The sequence below is a fragment of the Lynx canadensis genome, chromosome A1 (assembly GCF_007474595.2).
Source record: "Lynx canadensis isolate LIC74 chromosome A1, mLynCan4.pri.v2, whole genome shotgun sequence".
Lineage (NCBI taxonomy): Eukaryota > Metazoa > Chordata > Mammalia > Carnivora > Felidae > Lynx > Lynx canadensis.
The window spans coordinates 91733590-91760348 of NC_044303.2; the positions used below are offsets into that span (position 1 = coordinate 91733590).

Sequence of the window (26759 nt, forward strand, 5' to 3'; positions counted from 1 at the left end):
GGGGGGTTGTAAGGAGACGGCGCTGCCGCCATTTTGTGGGGTGTTTGTCGCAGCGGGTGGAGAGAGAAGACGGCGGTTTGGCGACGTTTCTCGGCCAGAGGGCCTTTTCCTTTTGCGGAGGTAAGGTTTTGGGTCGGCTGGGCTGGGCCGTTTCCAGTCTTTTAAGTCTCAAAGCCAGGTGTCGGAGAAACGACCCGGTTCGGGGCCTTGGCGACCGGGATTTCTTCGGAGCACAGCTGGGTTGGTGGCCTTCAAAACCTAAAGTTGCTCAGGTGCCGTGGTAGATTTAGTGTCCTGGGGCGGATAGGCCCCGATTCTGCCGCTGAGTCTTCTCTGAGGGCCCCGGCCTCTCGCATCGCGGCTCCAGAGGCCCTGGCTCGTGCCGCCGGCGAGGGCGAGGATCTGTCGGGAAGACCCTTCGAGAGCCGTCCTTGGGGGTTTGTGTTGTCTGAGATCAGGTTCTCTCCTGATGGCCTGGTCTCTGCCGTTTGTAGCATTTGCCGGGGGAGGGGGGGTTCCAGAGTCCAAACATCTGGCCCTATCTGTGAGTGCGCCAAAGGCACTGGCCAGGTGCCCTGGGGCGGGGTGGGGGAGGGTGGGGACCGGGCGTCTGAGAAACCGCCGGTCTGCTCGAGTCCCGGTGGTGGAACCGAGCTCGTGCTTGTGCGAGGTAGAGATACGGAGAGGTTCGTCCCTTGTGCAGCACTTATTCCCCCTGAAGTGGAACATACCATTGTTGCACTGGTCTGCGTTTTGATACTTTTGCATCTTGTTATACTGGATTACCTAAGTAGCCTGCCCCGCTGACCCGGCCACCCACCTGGTCTTGCTTTATAGCTGCCCTTTTAAGATTGTGCTCCATAAACACACACCTACCGGCGGGCTGCTCGTTGCCCATTAAGTGCAGTCCTTCTGGAGCCATCTATGTAATCGTGGCTTTAACCTGTTTCGATTTTTTTTTTTAAAGCCATATACATTGAATAAAATTGACGGGTATGAAAGGGCAGGGAGAGAATCCGATTTCTAAGACGTGTATATACATACAGATCCATTGTGTCTGATGTTTTTAATGAAAGATATGTGGGGATTCTAGCATGTAGGATTATTTAATTAAAGGTAGTGTAATAATTCTAGATGGGTTTTCTTATGGATGTGAAGGAACTTTATCTGTTAAATATGGGTCTGGGATTCTTTGCCTCCTGAGACAATATTTCTGAACATGGTTAGCAGGGAGAAAAGCTTTCTAACAGCCGAATTAAATTTAAAGTAGTGAACTTAACTAGAGAAATAAATCATCGGCCCTCCCAGGATGCTCATTCTTAATGTTTTGAGTATTGATAATTTTGGTTGTTTGAGAATTCTGCCTTGTTTGAGGTGAGCTGGTTGTGGCTGACTGACAGAAGGAAAAGAAAGCTAAAGCAGACACAAGTTTTGTAAAAATTGCATAATAATGGATAGTTATAATAATCCTCAGTCATCAGATGTTGTAATTTTGCTGGCTGTGATTTAAGAATGCTTAAACAATAAAAAAAAAAAAGAATGCTTAAACAATCTATTTTAAAGAGTTATGTGGTTAAAATACAGTTGGGGTAATTGAAGGAAGTGTTGGAAGAATTCCACTAGAAATAACAATTTTAGATGGCTTTTGTGATGGCCTTTGCCTCAAGTTAATTTTTAGTGTCATTCATTTCAGTTTCCCATTTTGAAGTGACTATAAAACCAGAATGCTCACTTAATAATTTCCAGTGAGAATCCTTTTTAATTTTTTAATTTTAGAGAGCAAGAGAATGAGTGCAAGCGGGAGAGAGGGGTGGGGGGGTAGGGGGTGGAATAGAGAAAGAATCTTAAACCGGCTCCACAGCTCCACAATCGGCGCAGAACCGGATGTGTGGCGCATGCGGGGCTGGGGCTTGATTCCACAACCCTGGGATCATGACCTGAGCCAAAATTAGGAGTCAGACACTCAATCAACTGAGCCACCCAGGTGCCCCTCCAGTGAGAATCCTAACTAGTTTTAGCATTTTTTATTTATCTGACCAATGCACCCTCATTCCCTTTTTTAAGCAAAAGTTATGATACAAATATTTTCTTAGGGAATACTTCCCAGGAGAATCACAGCTGCCTCATTTCGAGTCTTTTTTTAATCCGTTTGAAATCATTTAAATTTTTACTTGAATTTGTTTGCTTGTTACTGAGTCATTTGGGCAAGCTTAAAGCAGTTAACTAAGCTGGATTTGCTCCATTTTTTCTTTTTTTAGCTCTTTCCTTGAGCTGTGAAACTCACCCTTTCCCAGCAGCTTGGATATCATGGATAAAAACTGCTTATTTGTAGAAGAATTAAGATGGGGAGCAGCAGATAGGGATTACATTGTTAGAACACAGATCCTGAGCCTAGAGGGAACCTATGCTTTAGAGGTTGTAGATGGAGGCAGAAAATCAGGGAATTGTCAGTATCATCATCCCATTTCACTGTGACCATGTGCATCCTTGTAGGTTGGTTTTTTCAGTTACCCCAGATCTACAACAAATATGTTTTCGTTTTAAGGCTAATTGCAAGATGATCTGAAAATAAACATGTTGGATAGAGAAAATGAGTTTATACAAGCTTTGCTTTTTCAGTCTCTGAATACTGTGTTCCACTCACCTCCTAGTTTTTTCCCCAAAGCTTGGAGTCATCCTGAGATTTAGAAAAAGCAATTCTCTCTAGTTTTTGAGAAAAAGAAGCTTCATTACTGGCTCTTTACTTGTAAGACAACGTCATCCCCTATATTTAGTATACCTGAATGTTTCTCTGACTTCAGTTGTTTGTGTTACAGAATTTTGCCAAAGCTGTATGGCACGCTATTTCTCTCTCTCTCCTTTTTTAAGTTTATTTTGTGAGCGAGTATGTGCCAGGGGAGAGAGAGAATCGCAAGCAGGCTATAGACGCAAGGACTTCATCCCAGGAATCCTGAGAGCAGACCCGAGTTGAAATCAAGAGTTGGGCACATAAGTAACTGAGCAGCCCAGGCCCCCCGTGATATTTCTCTTTAAAATAGCCCATATATTTTTTAAATTTTTTAAAGTTTGTATTTTGAGAGAGCACATGCAGGAGGGGCAGAGAGAGAGGGAGAGAGAAGGAGAATCCCAGGCAGGACTCGAACTAACAAATTGTGAGATCATGATCTGAGCCAAAACCAAGAGATGGAGGCTTAAGCTACTGAGCCACCCAGGCTCCCCTAAAATAGCTCATATTTTAAAGATAACATTTTTTGGGGGGTTATGTGCCCACTCTTGATATCGGCTCAGGTCATTATCTCATGGTTGGTGAGATCAAGCCCCAAGTTGGGCTCTGCATTGACAGCATGGAGCCTCCTTGGGATTCTCTCTCTCCTTCTCTCTGTGTCCTTCCTGTGCTCGTTCTTTCTCTCTGTCTCTAAGTAAATATTTAAGAAATAAACATTTTTAAAGGAAATCCTATCAATAACTTAAAAGGAGATCGTTGATTATAAAAAGAAGGTAAGGGGTGCCTAGCTAGTTCAGTTGTTGGAGTGTGTGACTCTTGATCTCTGGGTTGTGAGTTCGAGGCCCCAATGGATGTAGAGATTACTTAAAATCTTATTTTTTAAGATAAAAATGAATTAAAGCCCCCAAATTATTAATTTCTAGCTGGATATTGTTGTCTACTGGAGGTTCTGAGTCTGAATCCTGGCCCTTTTACTGTTTTTACAATGGCAGTTAGCAAGGGTTAGTTGAAGATAAACACTAAGCTGCTAATTAATCCAGAAGAACTGAAAGAGAACGTATTGTTAAGGTCTCACAATGTTATGCATAATTTAGTACTCGGTCTGTATGCCACTTACAGTCATCTGACACACTGTGGAATGGTGTCGCATGCCTTGGGAAACATCATCTACAAAGATTTTAGAACATGTATGACCCCATGTGCTGAGTGTTTTATTTAAATAATGTGTAATATTTTATTTACTAAACGTAGCCATCTATAACCTCCACAACTTTTCATTTCCGTTAACAGATGCGTCATTCCAAAAGAACTCACTGCCCTGATTGGGATAGCAGAGAAAGCTGGGGACATGAAAGCTACAGTGGAAGTCACAAACGGAAGAGGAGGTCCCACAGCAGTACGCAAGAGAACAGACATTGTAAACCACATCACCAGTTTAAAGAATCTGATTGGTAAATCACTCTTGAATCAGTAACATTTTACCACTAGTAGTTTTAATGATTTCTCGTTAGCTTACGTAGCTTTATTCTGTCAGATTGTTTTATATTTAAGTCAACAAATATTCAGTTGATGTTTATTGAATTCCTATTACAGGCTAGGCACTATATAGGTGCCGAGACTACAGCTGTGAGCAAACCTTATTTATCTACATCTATCTGGGAGTGGTGGGAGATAGTTGAGTCCCAGCTGCCAGTAATGTAGTTGGGGTGGTGAGACACACAAACAGTTAAGTAATAGCGATGATAGAATGTCCAGTATGTGCCTTTAACTTGTATGTAGGAGGAGATATGTATTTTGGGATGCTTGTTTAGGTTCCACAAGTGAGAGAGAATGAGGGGTAGGGAGAGTTCAACTAGATGAGAAAACCAGCATGTATTATTTGGGAATGGTAAAGTACATAGAGGACTCGTCGCTTACACTGTGTTCTGTAGGTTACATTTGTAGATAAGGCCAGTGAATGTGTGTAGGTTTTTTAGAAGGTTATTGTAAGAACCAGTAATTTAGGGAAAGGCTTCAATAAAAATTTTTCAGTAGCATGTGTCCTGTTTAATTATACTCTTACTGTAAAATTTGGAGGTAATACATTTACAGAGAATTAAAGGAATTTTAAAGTACCTAAATGATTAAAGAAAGGCTAGGTGAGTAGCATTTCTTTCAGTCTGTCTTCCATTAACTTCCCTTTTTCATTTGTTTTGTTGGTTCTATGTTTTCTCCTTGTTTTGTAGATGTTCCATTGAGACTGTTTGCCAGATTGCTTTCTAAATTAGCCAGCTGGGGTTACTTTAAAAAACAGTATGTAATTTTTTTCCTTCTCCATGCTAAAACAGACTTGTTCTGCGGAACAGTGAGCTTGTGGGTAGTCACCACAGATTAATCTTTCTTCATCACACACTGTTACATGGGGAAGAGGGAGGGTTTGTGCCAGGATTGCAATGACCTGAGCTAATTAATGCACTGTAGAGAAACATCTGTACCCTTTTATTAATAAATACAGAATGTCCTGTAAGTCTTAAATTAACATCATAGTACTAATGATACATAGGTTTCTTATGTAGGAAGGAAGTGATTTGAGTGGACAGTTCTTGTTTATTATTAACTACATAAATATACTACATCAGTCCAGTTAAACAGCAGGCCTGTGTCTTCTTTGACATTGACACCAGAGGTGTCTAATGGTAATTGTTCTCCATAATGTGGAATATTCTAATACCTGATAGTCTTTTTGAAGATAAAAAAACTTTACAGCAGTATTTTTTACAAAATTATTGAAAAGAATGAGAATTGCCATAAACTGTAAAGAAGGTATCCTTGGGAGGATCCTAGGCCCCCATTATTCTATTCTTAAAAAAATCTTTCTATGTGAGTCTTTGCCTCTGATTATTTCCTGAAAATAGGTTCTAAGAAAGGACATTTAAAAAAAACTTTTTTTTTTAATGTCTTATTTATTTTTGAGAGAGAGAGACCGCGTGAACAGGGGAGGGGCAGTGAGAGACGGAGACACGGGATCCAAAAACAGGCTCCAGGCTTAGAGCTGTCAGCACAGAGCCTGACAGGGGCCTCGAACTCATGAACTGTGAGATCATGAATTGAACCAAAGTTGGACACTTAACTGAGCCACCAGGTGCCCCTGAGAAGGGACATTTTTAAATTAAAGGGTGTGAACTCTTTAAGGGTACAAAGCTCTTGCTACATATTGATGTCTTTTTTTGAAAGTTTGTACCAAGTTGTACAATATACTCTTTCTTGCTCTTACCAATCTTGGCATTTTGAAATGCCAAGAATAGTGTTTTAATTTGAATTTTTAAATCTTTAGTGAGTTTGTCCAATGCCCATTTTTTTCTCTTACAGAGTATTTTACTGATTTATAAGAGCTTTTAATATATATCAATTTTTAAACCTTTTTTTGTATGTATTGCAGAGTGTCTTTTCTTTCTTATTTGTCTTTTGCCAGTAACCTGTGAATTGGTCTCCCTTGTTACAGGTTTAATTAGTTTTGTACTAATTCTAGTTCTGTATCAGGAAGACTGATATGGCTTCAAACAACTTTATATATTGTGTTAATAGTTTTTAAGTGTTTTCTTGTGTAATATAGAGTATCAAGTCTTAAACCAAAGATTCTCAAACTTTAGTATGAACAGAAGTGTCTCAGAGGTATGTTTAAAATGCATATTACCATATATAGATGGAGTTAGTCTGACCTGGGGCTGAGGGATCTTCATTTTTAATAATTCCATATTTTGATATGATTGATAAACAGACCACCCTTTGAGAAACACTGTTTTAAACGCCTTAGCCTGGCATGCAAGATTTTGCATGATCTGTTTCCAGCTTATTTTATTTGCTTCTGTTCATTCCCTATGTGAACAGTGGTCTTGCTGTAGTGTCCATGCACTGTTTCCCAAGTAATACGTAGACCACCCATCTCCAAGCCATTGTGGCTACAGGTGATCTGTAAGTGTGAGATGGTCATACGCTATTCTTCTCCCCTCCCATTTCTTCTGCTTGCCACCTTGTCCAAATCTTGACTTCCATTTAAGATGCAACTCTTTGCTTTTTTATGAAGTCTTCTCTGACCATTTTAAGCAGTTTGAGTTTTTTCCCCTCTATGATCCTAAGCACTCGTGCAACCTTTCAGCATTTCCTGCATTGTCGAGTTTTGTTTTTATGTGAATGATCTCAAATTGTTCATTATTTGTTGGCAGGGATTTTGCCTTATATATATTTTTTTATCTTCCACAGGACCTGTGTGGAAATAAAAACGAATGCCCGTAGCCTCATTAGTCTTGGCTATTTTGAAGGACTACAGTAAAATATTCACTGGATATTCAGTGAATATTTTAGAATTTAAATCAATCTGTTCATCTTGTCCACTCTGTCCATACATGGCCTTTATGATTCTGTAGACTTTGTTTATGTAATCTCTAAGGCTTGGTTGTTAGAGATTGAAGAGGTCCCTCATTTTTCTAGTTTATCCTCATGGCTTCACCTCATGTTTGTTAGTCTGTAGATTGTTTATGGATTATCTGCAACTCTAATTTTATGCACTATTCCAGCTAAAGATTATTAGTACTATTTTTTTCTGATAGATTTTGGACTTTTATAGGAAGGACGCCTTACAGAATTGAAAAGGATGCCCTTGAGAGTATGGTAATTTCTAGGCTGATGTATTACAGATCTCTCCCTGACAGGTCCAAACCAAGTCGTCAGATCCCTGACATAGACTCACAGTCTTACCCTGATACCCCAAGTTGTTTCTCCAATGGTTAGAACTTAAGATTGACACTGGGGAAAGGGAGAAGGGGGTTTCTGCATTTCCTCAGCCTGGATATTCTGCCAGCCCTGTTGAGTAGCAGTTTAGAGATGCTTTCCCTTTATTTCTGCCTAAACCAGCCCCTGGGAAAATGAACAACAGCATATTCTGGGGAGAGAATGAGGTTGGTGAGGGCAGTCTAGTCAACATCTGTCACTCCATTGCTTGTCAGGATTCTTTTAGCCGATTTGTCTGACTGGGCAGGTGTCCCCTCTCTCCCTCAGTGCTCCATGTGCATCCCTCTTGAAGCTTCGCACTCTGTTGAAGAGGACACCATCCCAGGTAGAGAGGGGGACGGGAAACTGGGCCAATTGAATCTATGTCCTTTTCTTTCCATCAGATCAAGGATACTTAACTGGGATCCATTGACTTCCTGAGGTCCGTGACCTCTGTGAAATTCCTTGCCAAGTTTTGTTTATGTATTTGTGCATTTCTTAAGTGAGAGCGTCCATAGCTTTCATCAGATTTTTAAAGGGATCTGTGGATTCAGAAGTTAACCACTATGGCACTAGATGATGCGGTTTCCCATGTAGAATTTTTGAGTATTTTGCAAGTAAGAATGACAGGAAGTTAGAAATGCAAAGGGAAGTAGGGTGGTGGGGGTGGGTCTGTTGTAATCCTAGGCAAGCAATTACAAGATCCTTTTCTCATTTGTGGGGGGATGTAGTTTAATATCTTTGGCACATGAGGCAGCCTTCAAAAGCTATGTTGTCTTTCTCAAAGAGGAGTAACAGGAAGCTAGGAATACAAAGAGGAGAGAAGGTGGCATAGGTGATATGTGATATGTGTAATAAAATTGGCCCTTACAATAGGAATTAGAATGCTCTACAGCCATGGCAAATCATTGTCCTTGGGATCTTAATTTAGTCATCTGTAAAATGAAAGGTCTGGAATACATGTAAGATCACTTCGAGCTCCAGTACACCTTTCATGAAAGAATTATGTGTGTGCCGGGGATATCTAAAATTCGCTTAACATTAAAAGAGAAAGGAATCCTGTTTTGCCTGCCTCTGATTGTGTGTGGCTCTCTGAGAAAAGAAAGCTTAGTTACAGTTGCATATATCATAAGACTGGTGAATTTTTGGTGTTAACTTTCTCCAAAAGGTACAGGGACACTTAATCAAGTAAACACTGAACATAATTGACTCAAGCTTTGTTCTTTGATCTGAGGTGTTTGATAGCAGTCTATCTGATGGAGAATATGAACTCGCTTGTTGGTTAAAGTAAAATTATGTCTTAAGTTTGTGAGATAAGTATAAATTCTAATTCATCAATTTGAGGTTTTTTCTTTTTATCAAGTTAGCTGTTTAAACCAGGAATTCTTGAGAGAATGTTTTGTTTGAACCACAGTTCCAGGATGAAGAGAATAATTTGAAATCCTTTAATGTGTTTGCAGTCATTATTTAGAAGCGAGGTCCTTGAATGAGAGAGATTATCGGGACCGGAGATATGTTGATGAATATAGAAATGACTACTGCGAAGGCTATGTTCCTAGACATTATCACAGAGACATTGAAAGCAGTTATCGAATCCACTGCAGTAAATCTTCGGTCCGAAGTAGGAGAAGCAGTCCTAAAAGGAAGCGTAATAGACACTGTTCAAGTCAACAGTCACGTTCGGTATGATTGATTTTGTTTTTATTTTGGGTGGATGCTTATTTGTGTATAAAAACTCTTAATGAGCCAGTAAGTTTGAAAAAGTTTTTATATATATATATATATGTAATATTATTTGGATATATTATAAATGTGTTTATATTATTTGAATCCTTAAACATCCAAATTTTCATAGCTAATCTGTATTTATTAGGTAGCCTGCGTTTGCCCATATTTACTCATTTTCTGCAATCCAGATCATGAGTTCTTGATTTTAATATTAAATTTTAATATTAAAAATATTTTTATGTTTTGTAATATAATCTTATGAAAAATTAAAGCACCCATCTTTTCTTTTATAGTAAACTTTTTTTTTGTTTTTGTTTTTTACTTTAAAAGAAGCCCTTTTCCTAATGGTTGGAAACATCTCTAGAACTTTGCACTGGTAGATACTTAAGTGTACTCTATATATAGCATAGTCCCAGAGCACAGTGCATCATTGCCTGCAGCTAGTTGCACTGAAATTCTGAAATGGGTGCTGAATGGAAAGTGCATTATCCAAAAAGTTTGCCTTTTTTTACACTCAGACATCTTCACCTGTTTAATCAGTAAACTTTGAATAAATTGTTTCCTTCCCCAAGTTTTGATTAGAGTGAACATGGAAATTAACTAGCTTTTATTTCCCCCTTTAATTATGTGTATTTTAAAATATTGCTAAATAGTTTCAACTAATTTTGACATTTTAAAACCTTCCCCCCCCCAACAAACTAGACATCTCAATTCACAGCATATGCTATTTTATAACAAGAGATAAGTAGATCATGACATTGCATTCTTTAAATTTCAGACTTCAATTAAATCAGTATTTTAAAGAGACAATTGTGTTGTTTTTTTTCTATTGCCACTTTAAGTATCTTATCTGAAAATCTGTTCCTTGCCATGTTTTTCTTCTGTAACATAAACTGTGCCCTGTGAATTTCTGGGGACTGAATTTGAAATTGCTCCTGCCAACTGTTCGTGGCCTGGTGCTTATCTGAATGCCTGAATATCTCCCCGCTGAATGAATTGCGTATTCTGCCCTGAATTCACTCTGATATATTGATTGGCTGGACGATCTTGGTGCTGCCCACTTGCCGTTCCAGAAGAGCCACCGAAGGAAAAGATCCAGGAGTATAGAGGATGATGAGGAGGGTCACCTGATCTGTCAAAGTGGAGACGTTCTAAGAGCAAGATGTATAGAATATTTTTCAACACTTTTTTAACTTTGCAGACAGAATAATCTTTTTAAGAATAGTTGTCAGCGGGGGGCTAAAGAACTCTTCATTGCTTTTTTGTTTTGTTTTTTGTGGGTTTGTTTGTTCTTTTGTATTTCTTCTTTTCTATAGAATTTAAATATTTCTACTCTAAAGTTCCAAAATAATCAGTGGAATTTGAGCTTAGAGCAAGAAAGATAGCTCTATCTAATTGTTTTTGTAGCAGCTGAAAATAAAATAATTTGAGTGCTGAAACCTTAGTTATGCTTTAATAGACATCATTTGAAAATATTCCACACTTAAGTATTCATTGTTTGAATAACTAGATAATTTATACTCAAGTACTTACTCCTTTTTCTCCTCCCTTACTTTAGATGAAATCGTGGACACTTTGGGTGAAGGGGCCTTTGGCAAAGTTGTAGAGTGCATTGATCATGGCATGTAAGTTTGTTTTTTCCTTTTTTGAACATTCTGATATTTTGGGTAGGGACGGATCTATGATTTAAATGAAATGGCATTTTTAAGATGTGGCCACTTGTTTTCCTGGGTGGTATAAATACCCAGAATTTCTTGAACTGTGTCTGGTTATTTATTATGGGTGTGGGTTTTGGTCAAGAATGCAGACGAATTTCAGGGTTGTGAGTTTGAGCCCCATGTTGGGTGTAGAGATCACTTAAAAAAAAAAATCTTAAAAAAAAAAAAACAAAAAAAATTGACAAATTCTATCAGATGGGGTGTTTGTTGAAATTAAAGTGAATCTTCGAGTAAAGGAATTTCCCAGAACTTAGGCCTTGGCCCTTATGTGAGATTTAGAGTGCTTTGCTTTAGTTTTGAGTAGCAGAGACAATAAAGTTGTCTAATCTTGGTCAAAAACATTTATTCCCGATCTGAAAATTGCACATGGAAGAAATGGCCTAGTAAAAAGCAATCTGTTCTGTAGTGTAGCTAAGGGAGTAGAAGGGAGCATCTTGCATTTAAAAAGTTTAAGAACATTTTATCTAGCTTTATTTTGGAACAATCCATAATTATCTTTGGAGAAGAAGTAGTCTGCTATAAAGTACTAGCTATTACCTGAAGAATGTTATTTTATCATTTTTTTCATTTGTGCTGTGTGTATCATGCCGATTTTGTACACTGTTTCTTCAGCCTTCATGAAATAAAAGTATGGCAACAAAATAAAACAAAAATCTTCATTCCCAAAGGATAATATTTGCATGTTAAGAGTTAGCATCTTAAACTACGAAGGAATTCTGTTACTTTAAAGCCTGCAGAAAAAAGTCCAAATTCTTTAATGACTTCGTAAAAGCCCTTTGTGTTTTGACCCTGTGTCTCACATCAACATTTTCCTCCAGAACCTCTGTTCTGTAGTTTGCAGGCTTTTTAGTAAGTAAACCTGTTTTAAAACACAGTTCATTTCAACTGCACATTTCTAATGTTTGTTTATTTTTGAGACAATGCAAGTGTCATAGTGCAAGTAGTGAAGGGGCAGACAGAGGGAGACACAGAATCTGAAGCGGGCTCTAGTCTCTGAGCTGTCAGTCCAGAGCCCGACGCGGGGCTCGGACTCAGGAACCATGAGATCATGACCTGAGCTGAAGTCAGACGCTTACCTGACTGAGCCACTCAGGTGCCCCTCAACTGCACATTTCTTTTAATTTTTTTTTTTTTAAATGTTTGTTTATTTTTGAGAGAGACAGAGACAGAATGCGAGTGGGTTAGGGGCAGAGAGAGAGGGAGACACTGAAGCAGAAGCAGGCTCCAGGCTCTGTCAGCACAGAGCCCGACGTGGGGCTCCAACTCATGAGCTGTGAGATCATGACCTTAGCCAAAGTCGGATGCTCAACCGACTGAGCCACCCAGGGGTCCCTCAACTGCACATTTCTAAATTGACATTTAAAATTTTTCATCCTAAAATGGTTGGGGACAGGGTGGGAGGGAGGGAAGGGTGGGTGATTGGTATTGAGGAGGGCACCTTTTGGGATGAGCACTGGGTGTTGTATGGAAACCAATTTGACAATAAACTTCATATATTGAAAAATAAATAATAAATAAAAATAAAAAAAATAAAATGGTTGGGGACAGATATAATTTCCAGCTTATTTAAACATTAATATATTATTTAAAAACTGTTCTTAAGTATATTTGAGAATCTAAATATTATAGCAATTTGATAGCTACCTTTATTCACGAACCAACTCTTGAATGCTTAAACATGTTTTATTCTTGAACATATTTTCATTCCATTTTCCATAAAGTATATTATCCTAAAGTTCATTATCACACTGTCTTTTCAATAAAAATGTGAATGTGAAGTCATATTTTTTTTTAACGTTTATTTATTTTGAGGAGAGCGCAAGCACATGCACAGGGGAGGGGCAGGGAGAGAATCCCAAGCAGGTTCTGTGCTGTCCGCACAGAGCCCGATGCAGGTTTCAGTCCCACAAACTGTGAGATCATGACCTGAGCCGAAACCAAGAGTCAGATGCTTAACCAACAAACCCAGGAGCCCTGTGAAGTGAACTTTTGAAATATTTTCAGACTCCTAGAATTTTCTGGAATAGTTGAAAAAATTCCCATATATCCTTCACGCAGATTCCTCATGTTAACATTTTACAGTATTTTCCTTATAATTTGCTGTATACATACATGTGTTATATTTTCAAATTTTGCCAGCTGATCTACAGATCTTACTCAGACTTTACCAGTTGCCCTATTAATGCTCTCCTAAAACTTGAGATTCCAAGAGAGTACTTGAGATATTCCAGTAAACGGTATTCAGTTGATCAAGTATAAATCTATGCGAATTTTGATGGTTCTGGAACTAAATATAAAATTTAATTGGAAATGTGTCTTATTGGGTTGGTTGGGATTTCAAAAAAAAAGTACATGTATTCATAAACATCTTAAATGCTTTAGCATTAAATGTGTTTCCTTTTTTTTTTTTTTGAGATATAGTTGTTTGTAATGTAACATTGTGTAAGTTTAAGGTATACATCTGTTCATTGCAGTTAATTGCTGTAGTGGTGTTAGCTAACACCTTTATTTTCTTTTCTAGAGCCATAAGCACCAAGAAATCTTGGTCATATAATAAGAGTTAGAAGGGAGTTTTGTCACAGTGGTTTCATAGCAACCTTGAGATATATGCCAAATGTCCTAGGGAGATTATCATCAAAATAAGTTTTAATGATTTATTAGCCCACAACTTCGTTGGGGCTTTGGTGAAAGCAGTAAATTGGAAACCACCAGACTTAGAGAAAGGCTGCTATCCAGCTACTAGAAAAGTTTGTTTGTCCCCAATTTTTTTTTTTTTTTTTTTTACATTCTAGGTTATATATCTCAATAATGAGGATCTATGAGGTTTTCTTACATCAATGGAAGGGCCATAGTTTAAAAAAAAAAAAAACAAAAAAGAGGCTTGAATGCTGGTTCATCTTCAGGAAGATCAGATTTAGAAAAGAGGATAGGGGCACCTGGGTGGCTCAGTCAGTTAAGCGTCAGACTTCAGCTCAGGTCGTGATCTCACTCTTGGTGAGTTTGAGCCCTGCTTCAGGCTCTGTGCTGACAGCTTGGGGGCTGGAACTTGCTTCAGATTCTGTGTCTCCCTCTCTCTGCCCCTCCCTGCTCACACTCTGTCTCTCTCTATTCCCCCTCTCTCTCAAAAATGAGTAAACATTAAAAATTCAGAAAAGAGGATAAAAGGAATTTGAGAATTTAGAAATCCATTTTCTCAAAATCATTTGTGGCTTGATACTTTTAGGAAGTATTATAGGTAACCAGTCTAGAGCTTATGCTCTAGTTATTTCTACCTACTTGTATCAGTGAATGTGCTAGTAAGCATTTTCTCAACTTCATGACTTACTGATGGTATCTCTTTAATGAACGTGTCCTGTTCCTCCCACATTTTATAGACTGCTGGCTGTCTTTCAGGGCTCAGTTGTGTGTCACCTCTTCTTTGAATAAATTAGAGCTTCCCCTCTCTAATTTTTTGGCTCTCCTACCTCTTTGTATAAGCTCATACCAAGCATTTGCAACACTGTCAGTTGTTTCATGTGTTTTCTTTTCTGTTAGGCTGTGAGGTACATAGTGACGGACGACCCTTGTCTTGGACTAACCCCTGTGCTCTACACACCTGGCACAGGGCAGGTCTGCCTAGGTGATTGAGCAAATGTTTTCAGCAGTAGCATATTCTGTTTGAGGATTTATTTTTATCTTAATTATTTTTTTAGTGTTTATTTTTGAGAGAGAGCGCCAGAGCCAGAGTGTGGACAGGGGAGAGGCAGAGAGAGGGGAGACACAAAATTTGAAGCAGGCACAGGCTCTGAGCTGTCAGCACAGAGCCTGATGCTGGGCTCAGACCTCGAACCATGAGATCATGACCTGAGCTGAAGTCTGACGTCTATTAACTGAGCCACCCAGGCGCCCTGTCTTTTTTTTTCTTTTGGTATAAAATCTAGATAAATTCTGGAAACAAACATTAAAATTTGTATTAAGGGATTATCGCTCCATAGAAAGTGTGTTTTGCCAGACTGTTTTGAAGAAATGTTATATGGAATCTGGTATAAAATGCCCTGAAAGATTATTTTAGAAAAATAGCATAGAGTAATTAATACTCAGAAGATGGTGCTTTAGGGACACGTGTTTTCATTCTGCTCCTCTACTGTTTTCATCTTAATTTTGTTTTTAAGGGATGGCATACATGTAGCAGTGAAAATTGTAAAAAATGTAGGTCGATACCGTGAAGCAGCTCGTTCAGAAATCCAAGTATTGGAGCATTTAAATAGTACCGATCCCAATAGCGTCTTGTAAGTATAAACTTGAATTGTGATCCATCATCTTGCCTAAAATAATCAGAATTCTCTGAACTGACTCATTTTTATTTGCTCTGTTTTAGCCGATGTGTCCAGATGCTAGAGTGGTTTGATCATCATGGTCATGTTTGTATTGTGTTTGAACTGCTGGGACTTAGTACCTATGATTTCATTAAAGAAAATAGCTTTCTGCCATTTCAAATTGACCACATCAGGCAGATGGCATATCAGATCTGCCAGTCAATAAATTGTAAGTATACTTGATAAATTTTTAAACACCAGAAAATTAAAAGATTTTATTATACAAGCAACATGTCAAAACATTGTCACTAAAAATACACGTTACAGGTAAAGATGAAATCCCTATATCCACTACTGACCCTTCTTATCCCCCCCAATACAGATGAAATACGTAGGTGAAACTAATGATTTCTTTTTGTTTTCTTGTAGTTTTGCATCATAATAAATTAACCCATACAGATTTGAAGCCTGAAAATATTTTATTTGTGAAGTCTGACTATGTAGTCAAATATAATTCTAAAATGGTAAGTTAAAGACTTGTTTTAATTTTGGTGGTGGTTTTTAAAATTAATTTAGCTTGGTGACCCTTCGATGAGTAATTTTGACTTCTAAGACTGGTTATAGCCTGATTTTTAACCTAAAAGGATTATCATTCTTTACCTTTCGCCTGGAATTATGTTGAGAATCAAAAAGATACTCATATGCAAGCCTTTTGAAATATGTAACGTTTTTTATGTCTTTACTGATCTTCATGTTGACTCAATTCTGTTTCTCTAGAAACGTGATGAACGCACTCTGAAAAACACAGATATCAAAGTTGTTGACTTTGGAAGTGCAACATACGATGATGAACATCATAGTACTTTGGTATCTACACGGCATTACAGAGCTCCAGAGGTCATTTTGGGTCAGTAGACACTACTCTTCCTGATACTGTAATTAAAGATGAGGTTTTTTTTTTCTCTCCATGCCTTTTACTTAGGGGATGGGTGTGATTTTCTTAGTGTACAGAAAATAGTAACTATCTTAAGAAAAATTGGACATTGCTATAAATATTCTTCCTGAGTGGGAAAAATGGGATACCATTTGTAAAGATATTCCAGGTGGTTATTTTTTAAACATGCTAATCCTGAAAGGATTACAAGATCCTGAAAGGGCAAGTTCTTTTGGCTAAGTACATCACAGCAATGTGATTTTTGAAGTGATGTGGGTACCTGTTTCATGTCACAAAAGCATGGTACTATAGAAATGCTAAACGTCTGGTTGGCAGACATCTGAGTAAAGGGCCAGGCGGAGGTCAAGAAGAAAGAGGGGGCTAGTCAAAGAGGAGAGCTTCTTTGATAATCATTGACACCAGAAAGGTTAAAGAAGAAAGTGACTTAAGGTGCGGAGTTTGGAAGTAAGAGGGAACTCAGGGAGTGTGTATCTTATGTCTCAAGATGTCAGAGACTAGGTCTTGTTTATGGAGTGGAGGAGAAGAGGTTGGGGGCTTGGAGAGAGTGGGAGAAGTTTAGATCAGATGCTCTTGAGAGATACATGGAATAAGCTTATTAGCCAAAAGTAAGGTCCAACTGAGTTTGCTAGTAGAAATTTTAGAGTCAGTTTCCAGTTTTCACATGTGCTGGTAGGAGTTGGTAATTCAGAATAAGAGTAGGAAAGCACACTAACAGTTTTTACCCATGGTGGAGGATTGGTAAAGGCGTAAGGAAATTGAGATTAGGCAGTGCTTGTCAGTAGTACTTTCCATGTGATGGAAACCTTCTATATCTGCATTGTCCAGTATGGTAGCCATTCGCCACATGTGGGCTTCTCTGTACTTGCAGTGTGGCCACTGTGATTGAGGAACTGAATTCTAAATTTTTATGTTAATTTAAATGTTAGATGTAAAACAGCCTCATGTGGCAGTGACTACAAAGTTAGCAAAATTTCGAGCTTGTCTTTGAATGATGATCATACCATTCTGCTTCATATGGTCTGAAAGGAGCTGTTGTGTTGCAATAGTTTAGGAAAGGAGTGGGGCAAAGTTTGTGGACAGAGAGGCATTTTCAGAGCTTAAAAAGACATAACTTTGTGTGTTGTCAGTTTTAAGAGGTGGATTCCCCCCCCACATTTTAACATGGGGAGCACAACACAAAATAATTGGCATTTTTGCTTTGTTATTGGTGCATAAAATAGTCATACATCTTACTGACCTCCTAGATTGGATAAGATATAGTATTCTTAGTAGTGACAATAACACAGTTCCAAGTATGGCCAAGCTAGATAGATCGATCATATAACTTCCAAATGGGGTTATTGGTTTTGAGGAAAAGAGGTTGGGAAGATCCTTTGTGTTTTTGTGGAGTGTTAATCCTGAGGATTAAGGCAGAATTAGGTTGTAGAGGAAGATGTAGTCATGCAGTTTGGTCTCACGTGTCTGGTATTGTATAAAGACATGAAGCTAGGAGAGGTTGGGTAGAAGTGAACGATGGGGCATTCCAAAGAGTATGAGGACCAACTTCTCAGAACAAGATGATTTAGAATGGTGTGTGGCAGAGGGTTACAGTCACCTAGGAAGAAGCTGGATAAGAATGGCTGGAGAAGATAGATGTTCATTTTAGGTCCAAGATCTATCAATTGCAAATTTTTTTTATGTGTCACTGTAGGTGGACTCCTGCTCAGTTACCCATTTGTTGAAATGATAGGCACAGGCACTGTGAGGGTTAACTAAAATGACTTAAAAAAAAAAAAAAGTGAATAAATAAAACAACCAAAATCATAGTCAAGGTTTTTGAACATTTTGTTTATTCCTTTTTCTTTAAATTCGCTTATGTTACTGAAAGTAATTAAATGTCCTTTAAAGTAGGTTTTATTGGGCCACTTAGGTGACTGGCTCAGTCAGTTAAGGCATCTCAACTCTTGATTTCAGCTCAGGTCATGATCTCACAGTTCAAGGGATTTAGCCCCAAGTCAGGCTCCATGCTGACAGCACAGAGGCTGCTTGGGACTCTCTCTCCCTTCTCTGCCCTGCATGTGCATATGTGTGGCATCTCTGTCCCTCAGAGTAAATCAACTTAAAAAATGATTAAAGTAGGTTTTATTATACATTATTGTTTACTAAGTACTTGATCTTTAAAATTTTGAAACGTCTGTATGATTTACTCTTCTCCTTTCTAATTAAGTACCTTAAGACTAGGTATTTTATTTTTTCCTGAATAGTATTGCCATTGAGAATTGTGAAGGTGAAGGTATATATAATCATGTACAGACAGCCTGAAAGTACATATATAAGTAGATCTCTCTCTGTGAACTTTAAATAGCTCTATAATTCTTATAACATAACTGCTTTTAATACCCATTATAATCCTTAGTTTATCTTAAAACCATGGTTTTTTGTTTTTTTTGAGAGAGTGGGAACAGGAGAGGGGCAGAGGGAATCTTAAGCAGACTGCACGCCTAGCACGGAGCCCAAGGGAAGGGCATGAAATCATGATCCTTTTTTTTTTTTTTTTTTTAAGTTTGTGAGAGAGAGCAGAGTGCATGAGTAGGGGAGGGGCTGAGAGAGAGGGAGACAGAATCCCAAGCAGGCTCCATGCTGTCAGTGTAGAGCCCACTGTGGGGCTTAATCTCATGAAGCAAACCCTGAGATCATGACCTGAGCCAAAATCAGGAGTTGACACTTGACCCACTCAACCACCCAGGTACCACCACCTCCTCCCCCGGTTCTTGTTGTTGTTTTAATGCAAGAAGTAAACTCAGGCATTAAGTTGGTAAGTTGAGAAGTGGTTAGTAATTACATTTCTGAGCTTGTCAACCTGTATTTGCTATAATAAATGTAAAATTTCCCTAGAACAATCATGAACTGCGTAGTGTAACAATGCTCCCCATTGCACACAGATCAGAGAATATGGAGTATTTGCACAAATTGATAGTTATACTTGGAAAATATTTGCTAATCTCTCTCTTACTTCACATAAAATGCTCCCTCCCGCACAATAAACACTAGTTGATGTAAAGATATGGAGAATTGTGAGAGCATACCGAGTAACAATTTTACGTGAAACTAAAATGTAACCCTGGAGTTTACCATCTTATTTATTGTAAAGAGAGCATGCATAGAGGGAAGGGATATGGTACATTGGCAGTTAAAAATTGTTGCGTATAGAAGTGTTTTTGTTTTTACAGCTTTAGGTTGGTCTCAACCTTGTGATGTTGGAGCATAGGGTGCATTCTTATTGAATACTACCTTGGTTTCACAGTCTTCCAGGTATGTATTTAGTAAATGCCATTCCATAATTAATTTTCAATGTTAAGAGCATGTTAAAATTTTGGCCTGCGTTTTGAAAAGTTGCTGTAGTGTAATATTAAAACTTACATAAATGGGGAGGCTGGGTGGCTCAGTTGAGCACCTCTTGATTTCGGCTCAGGTCATGATCCCAGGGTTGTGGGATGAGCCCCGTGTTGGGCTCTGCGCTGTGTGTGGAACCTGCTTGGATTCTCCCTCTCTTTCTCTTTCCCTCTGCCCCTGTCCTCCACTCATGTGCTCTCTGTCTCTCTCAAATAAAAAACTCCTCAGAAAACCCTTATATGTGCAGAATGGTCATCCTCTAAAACCATAGTTGGATGAAATACTGCTCTTGGTGAGTGTTCATAATTCTGTTTTGCATGTGATTGGAGTTTTTCTCACATGGTTCATATTGTCTTGTGTCTCATTTTTTTATTGAGCTCCTGCATAAATTTGTATTAGCATTACTGTGGCCAGTGATAATTCAGTTCTGGTTGTGCTGACTACCACGGCCATGACCAAGTCACTCCGTTTTATAAAATAATTCGGGGACAAGAAGTCATATTTTATTGTGACATCCTAGGCACATTTTAAGGCACTATGTGTTTAAAGTTGGAAAGACCAACATCTCTGTCCTCCAGTAGTCGTTGTAAAAGATAAATGTGGGAAAGCTTACAGTGTAATGTGTTATTTGCTATAATGGAACAATGTAGAAAGTGTAGTGGGAACCAGGAAAGATGGAGGGTTAATTTCTTCAGAGAAGGCGTCACCGAGAAAGTAGGGAGTTTAAGCCAGTTGCCAGAAGGATGATTAGAGATTTGTCAGAAACTGGAGAGAGTGGTGGCCAGCTCGGAAGATCTTGTACCCATAAGTGTGTAGATACACAAAAGAGCATTCTCTAGTCAGGGAACAGTAGTTAGTGCTGTCAGACTGTCTTGCATAAATGGGGAAGTGAGGTCAGGCAAGGACTGATCATCATGGACTTGTTTGGATAGAAAGGTACTTGTTTCCTAGAAGTTCATGGTTTCCAGAATGTGGACTAATCCAAAGTGAAATGATTTTGTAAGTTTGTCATTCTGGCCTTTATTTAGAGATTATCCCTCTAGCTTTTTTGTTTTGGGTACTGAAATGTCCTTTTCATGGAATGATGATAATAGTTGTTGATAGTTAATTTTCTAAAATTAAGTCCTGATTGGCAAAACAAAAGTAGAAGCCATATTTAAGTCTCTGCTTTTTTCCCTTGTAATTCTCCTTACAACTGACATCTAACAGTCTTGGAAGATCTAGGTTGTGCACCCACTGAAGAAGGGTTCTAATGTGGTCAAAGTGTTATGATTTGTTGTAGGGGTCAAGGGTGCAGATTTGGTGGATTCTGGCTCCTGCTGTTGAGGTTGATTTGAAGTTGGGGGCCATGCAGGGTGGAGAGGAAGCTATGACAAGTAAGAGTCACTTAGGTGGTGGCTATTGTAGAATGTGTGTTCACTGCTTGTTGGACCCCGTTGTCAGACTTCTCCTGTTTCTAATCCATTGATCCATAGAGACCCTATTAAAAGTACTCTGAGTTCATAGACAAGCTTGATACCTACAACCATAGTGACTACTCAGTTCTTGGAGGTGGCATCTGGTCTTGTAAGCTGAAGGTCAAGAAAAAGTTGAGTAGAGTGCGTGCATGATTTTTTTCATTCTGACACACAAAATAGTTGCTTCACATAATCTGTGATTATAATCACTCTGTGGTCATAAGTGCAGATTATTAACATTGGTTTGAGATAAAGTTTCTATTGGAATTGCATCCTCCAAATATTCTTCAACTAAGGAACTTCTTAAAAATGTGGAGCTAGCTCTTTGCTGCATCTACTGCAAGAATGAAGACGATTCTTGGCAGTCAGACCATCGACATTCCAGAAAATGTCAACATCACTATGAAGGGAGGCACTGTTACTGTGAACCGCTCCAGAGGAACCCCAGTCATCTACTTGTACTCTGTCTCCTGGGAAAGAAAAAGAAGAGGCCTCTAGGTTGACAAAAATGGTGGGGAATTAGTGCAAGCAGAGTAGCAGTTCTTTTTTGTCCATACAGAACCTGGTCACGGGTGTTACGCTGGGCTTCCATTAGAAGATGACGTCTGTGTATGCTCATTCCCATCATCGTTGTTACTCAGGAGCGGGTTTTCTCTTGTTGAAATGCAGAATTTCTTGGGTGAAAATCTGCAGGATTCAGATGAGCCAGGTGTGCTTGTTCAGTATCTTCAGAAGCCCCAGAAAGATGAGTCTTGAGGAATGATATTGAACTTGTATCAAACTCAGCCGCTTTGATTCAGCTAGTTTACAACAGTTAAAACAAGGCTATCAGAAAGTTTGGAGTTGTATCTGACAAAGGAACTGTTCAACAGACTTGTGAATAAGATCTAAGTTGTCCAGCTACAGAATAACAAGATGCTGGACGATGCTGGATGATTTTTCAACTTCTTTGTGATACATATTTTTAAAAAATTTATTTATTTTGAGATAGATGAGTGGGATGGGGCAGAGAGAAAGAGAGAGAAAAAACTCTAAGCTGCACTGCATTGACAGTGCAAGAGCCCAGTGCAGGGCTCGAACTCATGACGCTTAACCTGAGCCGAAGTCGGATGCTTAACCAAGCCACCCAGGCACCCCTTATTTGTGATATTTTACAAGATGCAATAAAAGCTGTATTGGTTTGGAAAATAATAAAAGTGTGGGGGTAATATTACTTAACTCCTGTCATGAATTAGGGCCTTAACATTTTGGAAGCAATGTGCTAGAAACAATAGGTTGATAGATTTTAAAAAGCCTCTGCTCTTCAGATTGAGGACGTTGGCAGATGATATTCTGTCTGATGCCTGCTTTTAAACAAAAAAGAATATGTGACACAGACCATTTGTACCAGCCAGGTCTAAAATATTACTGTTTGGACCTTTACAAAAGTTTGCCAACCTCTGATCTAGGAGCATACCGTTCCAGCTCTAAGCCAAAACTCTGTTCCTATTATGATTGAAGATGAGTTTTGACTTAGATTCATAGCTACCTTTTCTCATTCATGAGCTATATGACCTTGGGCTAGTATCTTAACTCCTTTGAAACTCATGTTCCCACATACCGAGCTCAGGATTGTTGTGAGAATTATTACAACTGTATTTTTATTGCCCAGGAATAGTAAATGTTAACACGTGGATCTTCATTAGTGAATAAAGTCAGTTTTGGGTCAGCAGCTGATTAAATGAGGAGACCATTTTTCTGGTACTGTTCCCTAGTCATTCTTTAGTAAACAGTGCAAGAAATGAAAACAAGGAAATTGTTCAGTTTCACATTAAATTACGTGTCTAATCCACTTGCTATACAGAACCTTACATTGGATATCAGACTTTAGTTTTATGGTTTATACCAGCTAATATAGCTCATTCAGTATTGTTCCATCTTTGAAGTAGAGGGTGATATAAACTATGCAGCTCTCTAGTCCTTTTGTGTCAGCGCTGTTTTCTTATATTTTCCTTTATTGTGCAAGTAGGGGAAGGGAAAGTGCTAATTTCTTTTTCCTTTGTGTTTTAGACTCATGATAGTAAAGAGCACCTGGCAATGATGGAACGAATATTAGGACCCATACCAACACACATGATTCAGAAAACAAGGTATGCTCTAAGATGAAAGCCCTTTCTTGGGAAGGGCAGTGGCCTGTATTCAAACTACAGAAAACCCAACTTTGTTGTTATTGCTTGTTCAGGACTTCAGATTTCGAATTTTTTTTCCTCCATAAAGTCAAATTTTTAACAAGTAATGCAGTATTTACCTTGTGATCTACTAATAAACAAAGCGTTTTTACACTCCAGTTAAACTTTGCAGAAGTGTTTTCCTAACTTGCTATAAACATAATAGAGTAGTAAAAAACAGCTTGATTTTTGGGGAGTCCTAGCAGTTTACGTTTGATTCCATACTATCGCTAGCTAGCTGTGTGTCTTTGCACAGGATGCTAGAGTGGTTGGCAAATAGCTTCACCCCATTCCAGACCTAGTGAAATCCACATTCACAGGAATGGATCCATAAGCTGTCCCTGTTCCATGTGCGGTACATGAACCACTCAGGTGGGGCATGAGAACCTCAGAGGGTGCAAGATTAAGGAAGATGTTTTAGAAAATATGTCTGATCTAGTATGTCATTGCTGGAATTTAAAAAAATTGTATGTGTGTGTGTATGTCTACATAGATAGATGTTCATGCTTCCAGCTGTTCCAGTGAGGTCAGAGTAAACGTGTGGCTCTTGTATTTTTTTTACTGATCCAGACTTCTTTTTCTTGTAGAAAACGCAAGTATTTTCACCATAACCAGCTAGATTGGGATGAACATAGTTCTGCTGGTAGATATGTTAGGAGACGCTGCAAACCATTAAAGGTAAAAAGAAAACAAAAGATTATAAAGGTTAAAAAAAAAAGTTTTTAAAAATTTTAAAATCTTTCTTCAACAAAAATATTTCTTTCCCCAGGAATTTATGCTTTCTCATGACGAAGAACATGAGAAACTGTTTGACCTGGTACGAAGAATGTTAGAATATGATCCAGTGAAAAGAATTACCTTGGATGAAGCCTTGCAGCATCCTTTCTTTGACTTATTAAAAAAGAATGAAATGGAAATCAGTGGTCTTACTATATACTTCTCTAGAAGAGATTACTTAAGACTGTGTCAGTCAACTCTAAACATTCTAATATTTTTGTAAACATTAAATTATTTTGTACAGTTAAGTGTAAATACTGTATGTTTTGTATCAATAGCATAATTACCTTGTTAAGCAAGTATGGTCTTGATAATGAATGAACTATACAAGTTAAATTTTTTTCTTTTTGAGATTAATTACCATTTTTAAAGACCTTTGGAATATTCTTTGTGTCCAGTGATAAACGTGATTGATCTTGTCTTTTGTACATGGAGGTCAACTCTTTGAAGTGATTTTTTGAGTAAAAGGAAATCTTGACTACTTTATTCTTAATGAATATTCTTTATATACCTCAAATTCAGAACTTTTCTTAACTTTAAAGTTTTTTTCTGTAATTGTTGGACAGGTAATAAGTATTATTAACTCCCAATAGGCAGGTATTGGAAACCAAAACCCATAGGAAATGTTTACTGTTGGAATTTCATTAAATTTTAAGAATTGTGTTTTGTCTCTTTGGGTGATGTCAGTGGTGAGAAGTAGAATTCATGAAAAGGCATCCAATTTGTCGATCATGACAGATTTTTTTTAATAAAAGCACATACTTCATTTAAGATTAAAGTCCCAACTGGACAGTCACATCAGAAATAGGAATTCTGATGCCTCTGAGGGTTAATTTTTTTTAAAGTTTATTTTTGAGAGAGACAGTGTGAGTGGGGGAGGGGCAGAGAGAGGGAGACACAGAATCCAAAGCAGGCTCCAGGCTCTGAGCTCTCAACACAGATCCCGATGCAGGGCTCAAACTCAAAAACCGTGAGATCATGACCTGAGCTGAAGTTGGTTGCTGAACTGACTGAGCCACCCAGGTGCCCCTGAGGATTAATTTTTAATACCAAATCGTGAGGAGTCTTGAAATTTTCTAGCATCAGTTTCCGTATTAAATGAAGTAAATAACTTAAACTTCACTCAGCCTATGAGAATTAAGGTTATTAAGCAATTTATATTTGTGATAATCTTTACTGGAGCAAAAGAATGATGTGATTGGAAAACACTTTGGGAAGAAACCTCTGCAGAAATTTCCAGACCATAATTGGTTGGTTAACATGATAGTTTTTGTTTGCCTATAGGTGTTTTTTTCTTACTGTTACCTGTTTTCACATTAGAAACTATAGGGTAGGGACACCTGAGTGGCTCAGTCTGTTAAGGTTCTAACTTTGGCTCAGGTCATGATCTCATGGTTTGAGCCCTGCATGGGGCTTTTTGCTGTTGGCAGAGCCAGCTTTGGATCCTCTGTACCCTCCTCTCTGTTCCTCCCCAGTGTGTGCCCTCGCGTGCATGCGCTCACTTTCTCTCTCTCTCTCTCTCTCTCTCAACATTAAAGAGGAGGAGGAAACTACATAGTAAATGTTAATTTAGTAAACAAGAACTGCCAGGTAGAAATATTTTTGGTTGTAGAATCCATAATTATTTAGATACAAGGGTTTTTTTTTATCGAAAGTATTGTCATTTTATGTGCACTACACTAGGATTTAAGTAGTCTATATATTTTAAACATAGAACACATGGAATTTTTTCATATGACAAACCATGAAACCAGGCTGGGTTCCCTACATTATTCACAGGCAGCATTGGCCAATATAACAAGGTTTATGTTTCTGAATTTGACTAGAAATTTAAGAAAGCTGACATTTTACCATAGAATCACTGCATGAATTATGCTTACGCTTCTGATGCAGTCCAAATATAGTAAATGTGCCCTCATAATAGTTGAACTATATTCTATGTGACAAGGTTTTTTTGTTTTCTCTCAAGTTTTTATTTAAATTCCAGTTAACATACAGTGTAATATTTGTTTCAGGTATAGAATTTTGACTCCACACTGAACAATACATAGTGCTCATCACAGTTGCAGTCCTTAGGCGAGCCTGAGTGGCTCAGTCAGTTAAGTGTCTAACTTTGGCTTGGGTCCCTATCTTGTAGTTCGTGAGTTCGAGCCCCGCATTGGGCTCTGTGCTGACAGCTGGGAGCCTGGAGCCTGCCTCACATTCTGTGTCTCCCTCTCTGCCCCTTCCCCGCTCACACGTTCTCTCAAAAACATTTAACCAGCGCACTCCTTAATCCCCGTCACCTGTTCAGCCCATCTCCCCCACTCACCTCCCCTCTGGTAATCCATCAGTTCTTAGTTAAGAGTCTTTCTTGGTTTTCCTCTCTTTCTTTTACCCACTATGTTCATTTGGTTTCTTAAAATCCACATACGGTATTTATTTTGACTTATTTCATGTAGCATGATACTCTAGCTCCATCCATGTTGCAAATGGCAAGATTTCATTCTTTTTTATGGCTGAGTAATACTCCGTGTGTGTCTGTGTGTGTGTGTACACACCTTTTGTTTTTTGAGAGAGTGCATGCATGAGCAGGGAGAGGTGAAAGGGAGAGAATCCCAAACAGGCTCCATGCTGTCAACACAGTCCGATGGGCTCGATCGCACGAACCATGAGATCATGACCTAGTGGAAATCAGGAGTCAGACATTTAACTGAAGCACCCAAGCACCCCTTACATCTTTACCTATCATCTTTACCCATCACTTGATGGGCTCTTTTCCATAATTTGTCTATAGATA

General features: G+C 38.5%; 1 protein-coding gene across 1 annotated transcript; it reads left to right on the forward strand.

Annotated features, from left to right (window-relative positions):
• On the forward strand, positions 1–24643 carry CLK4 (CDC like kinase 4). The gene is given in 14 exon segments (XM_030316430.1): positions 1–120; positions 4016–4176; positions 8932–9154; positions 10273–10363; positions 10758–10824; positions 15069–15185; positions 15275–15441; positions 15642–15736; positions 15990–16119; positions 19377–19400; positions 19403–19458; positions 23046–23125; positions 23791–23881; positions 23973–24643. Coding segments are annotated over 13 exon segments (1533 nt in total). The 5' UTR covers positions 1–120; the 3' UTR covers positions 24204–24643.
• Positions 24644–26759: the final 2116 nt, after the last annotated feature.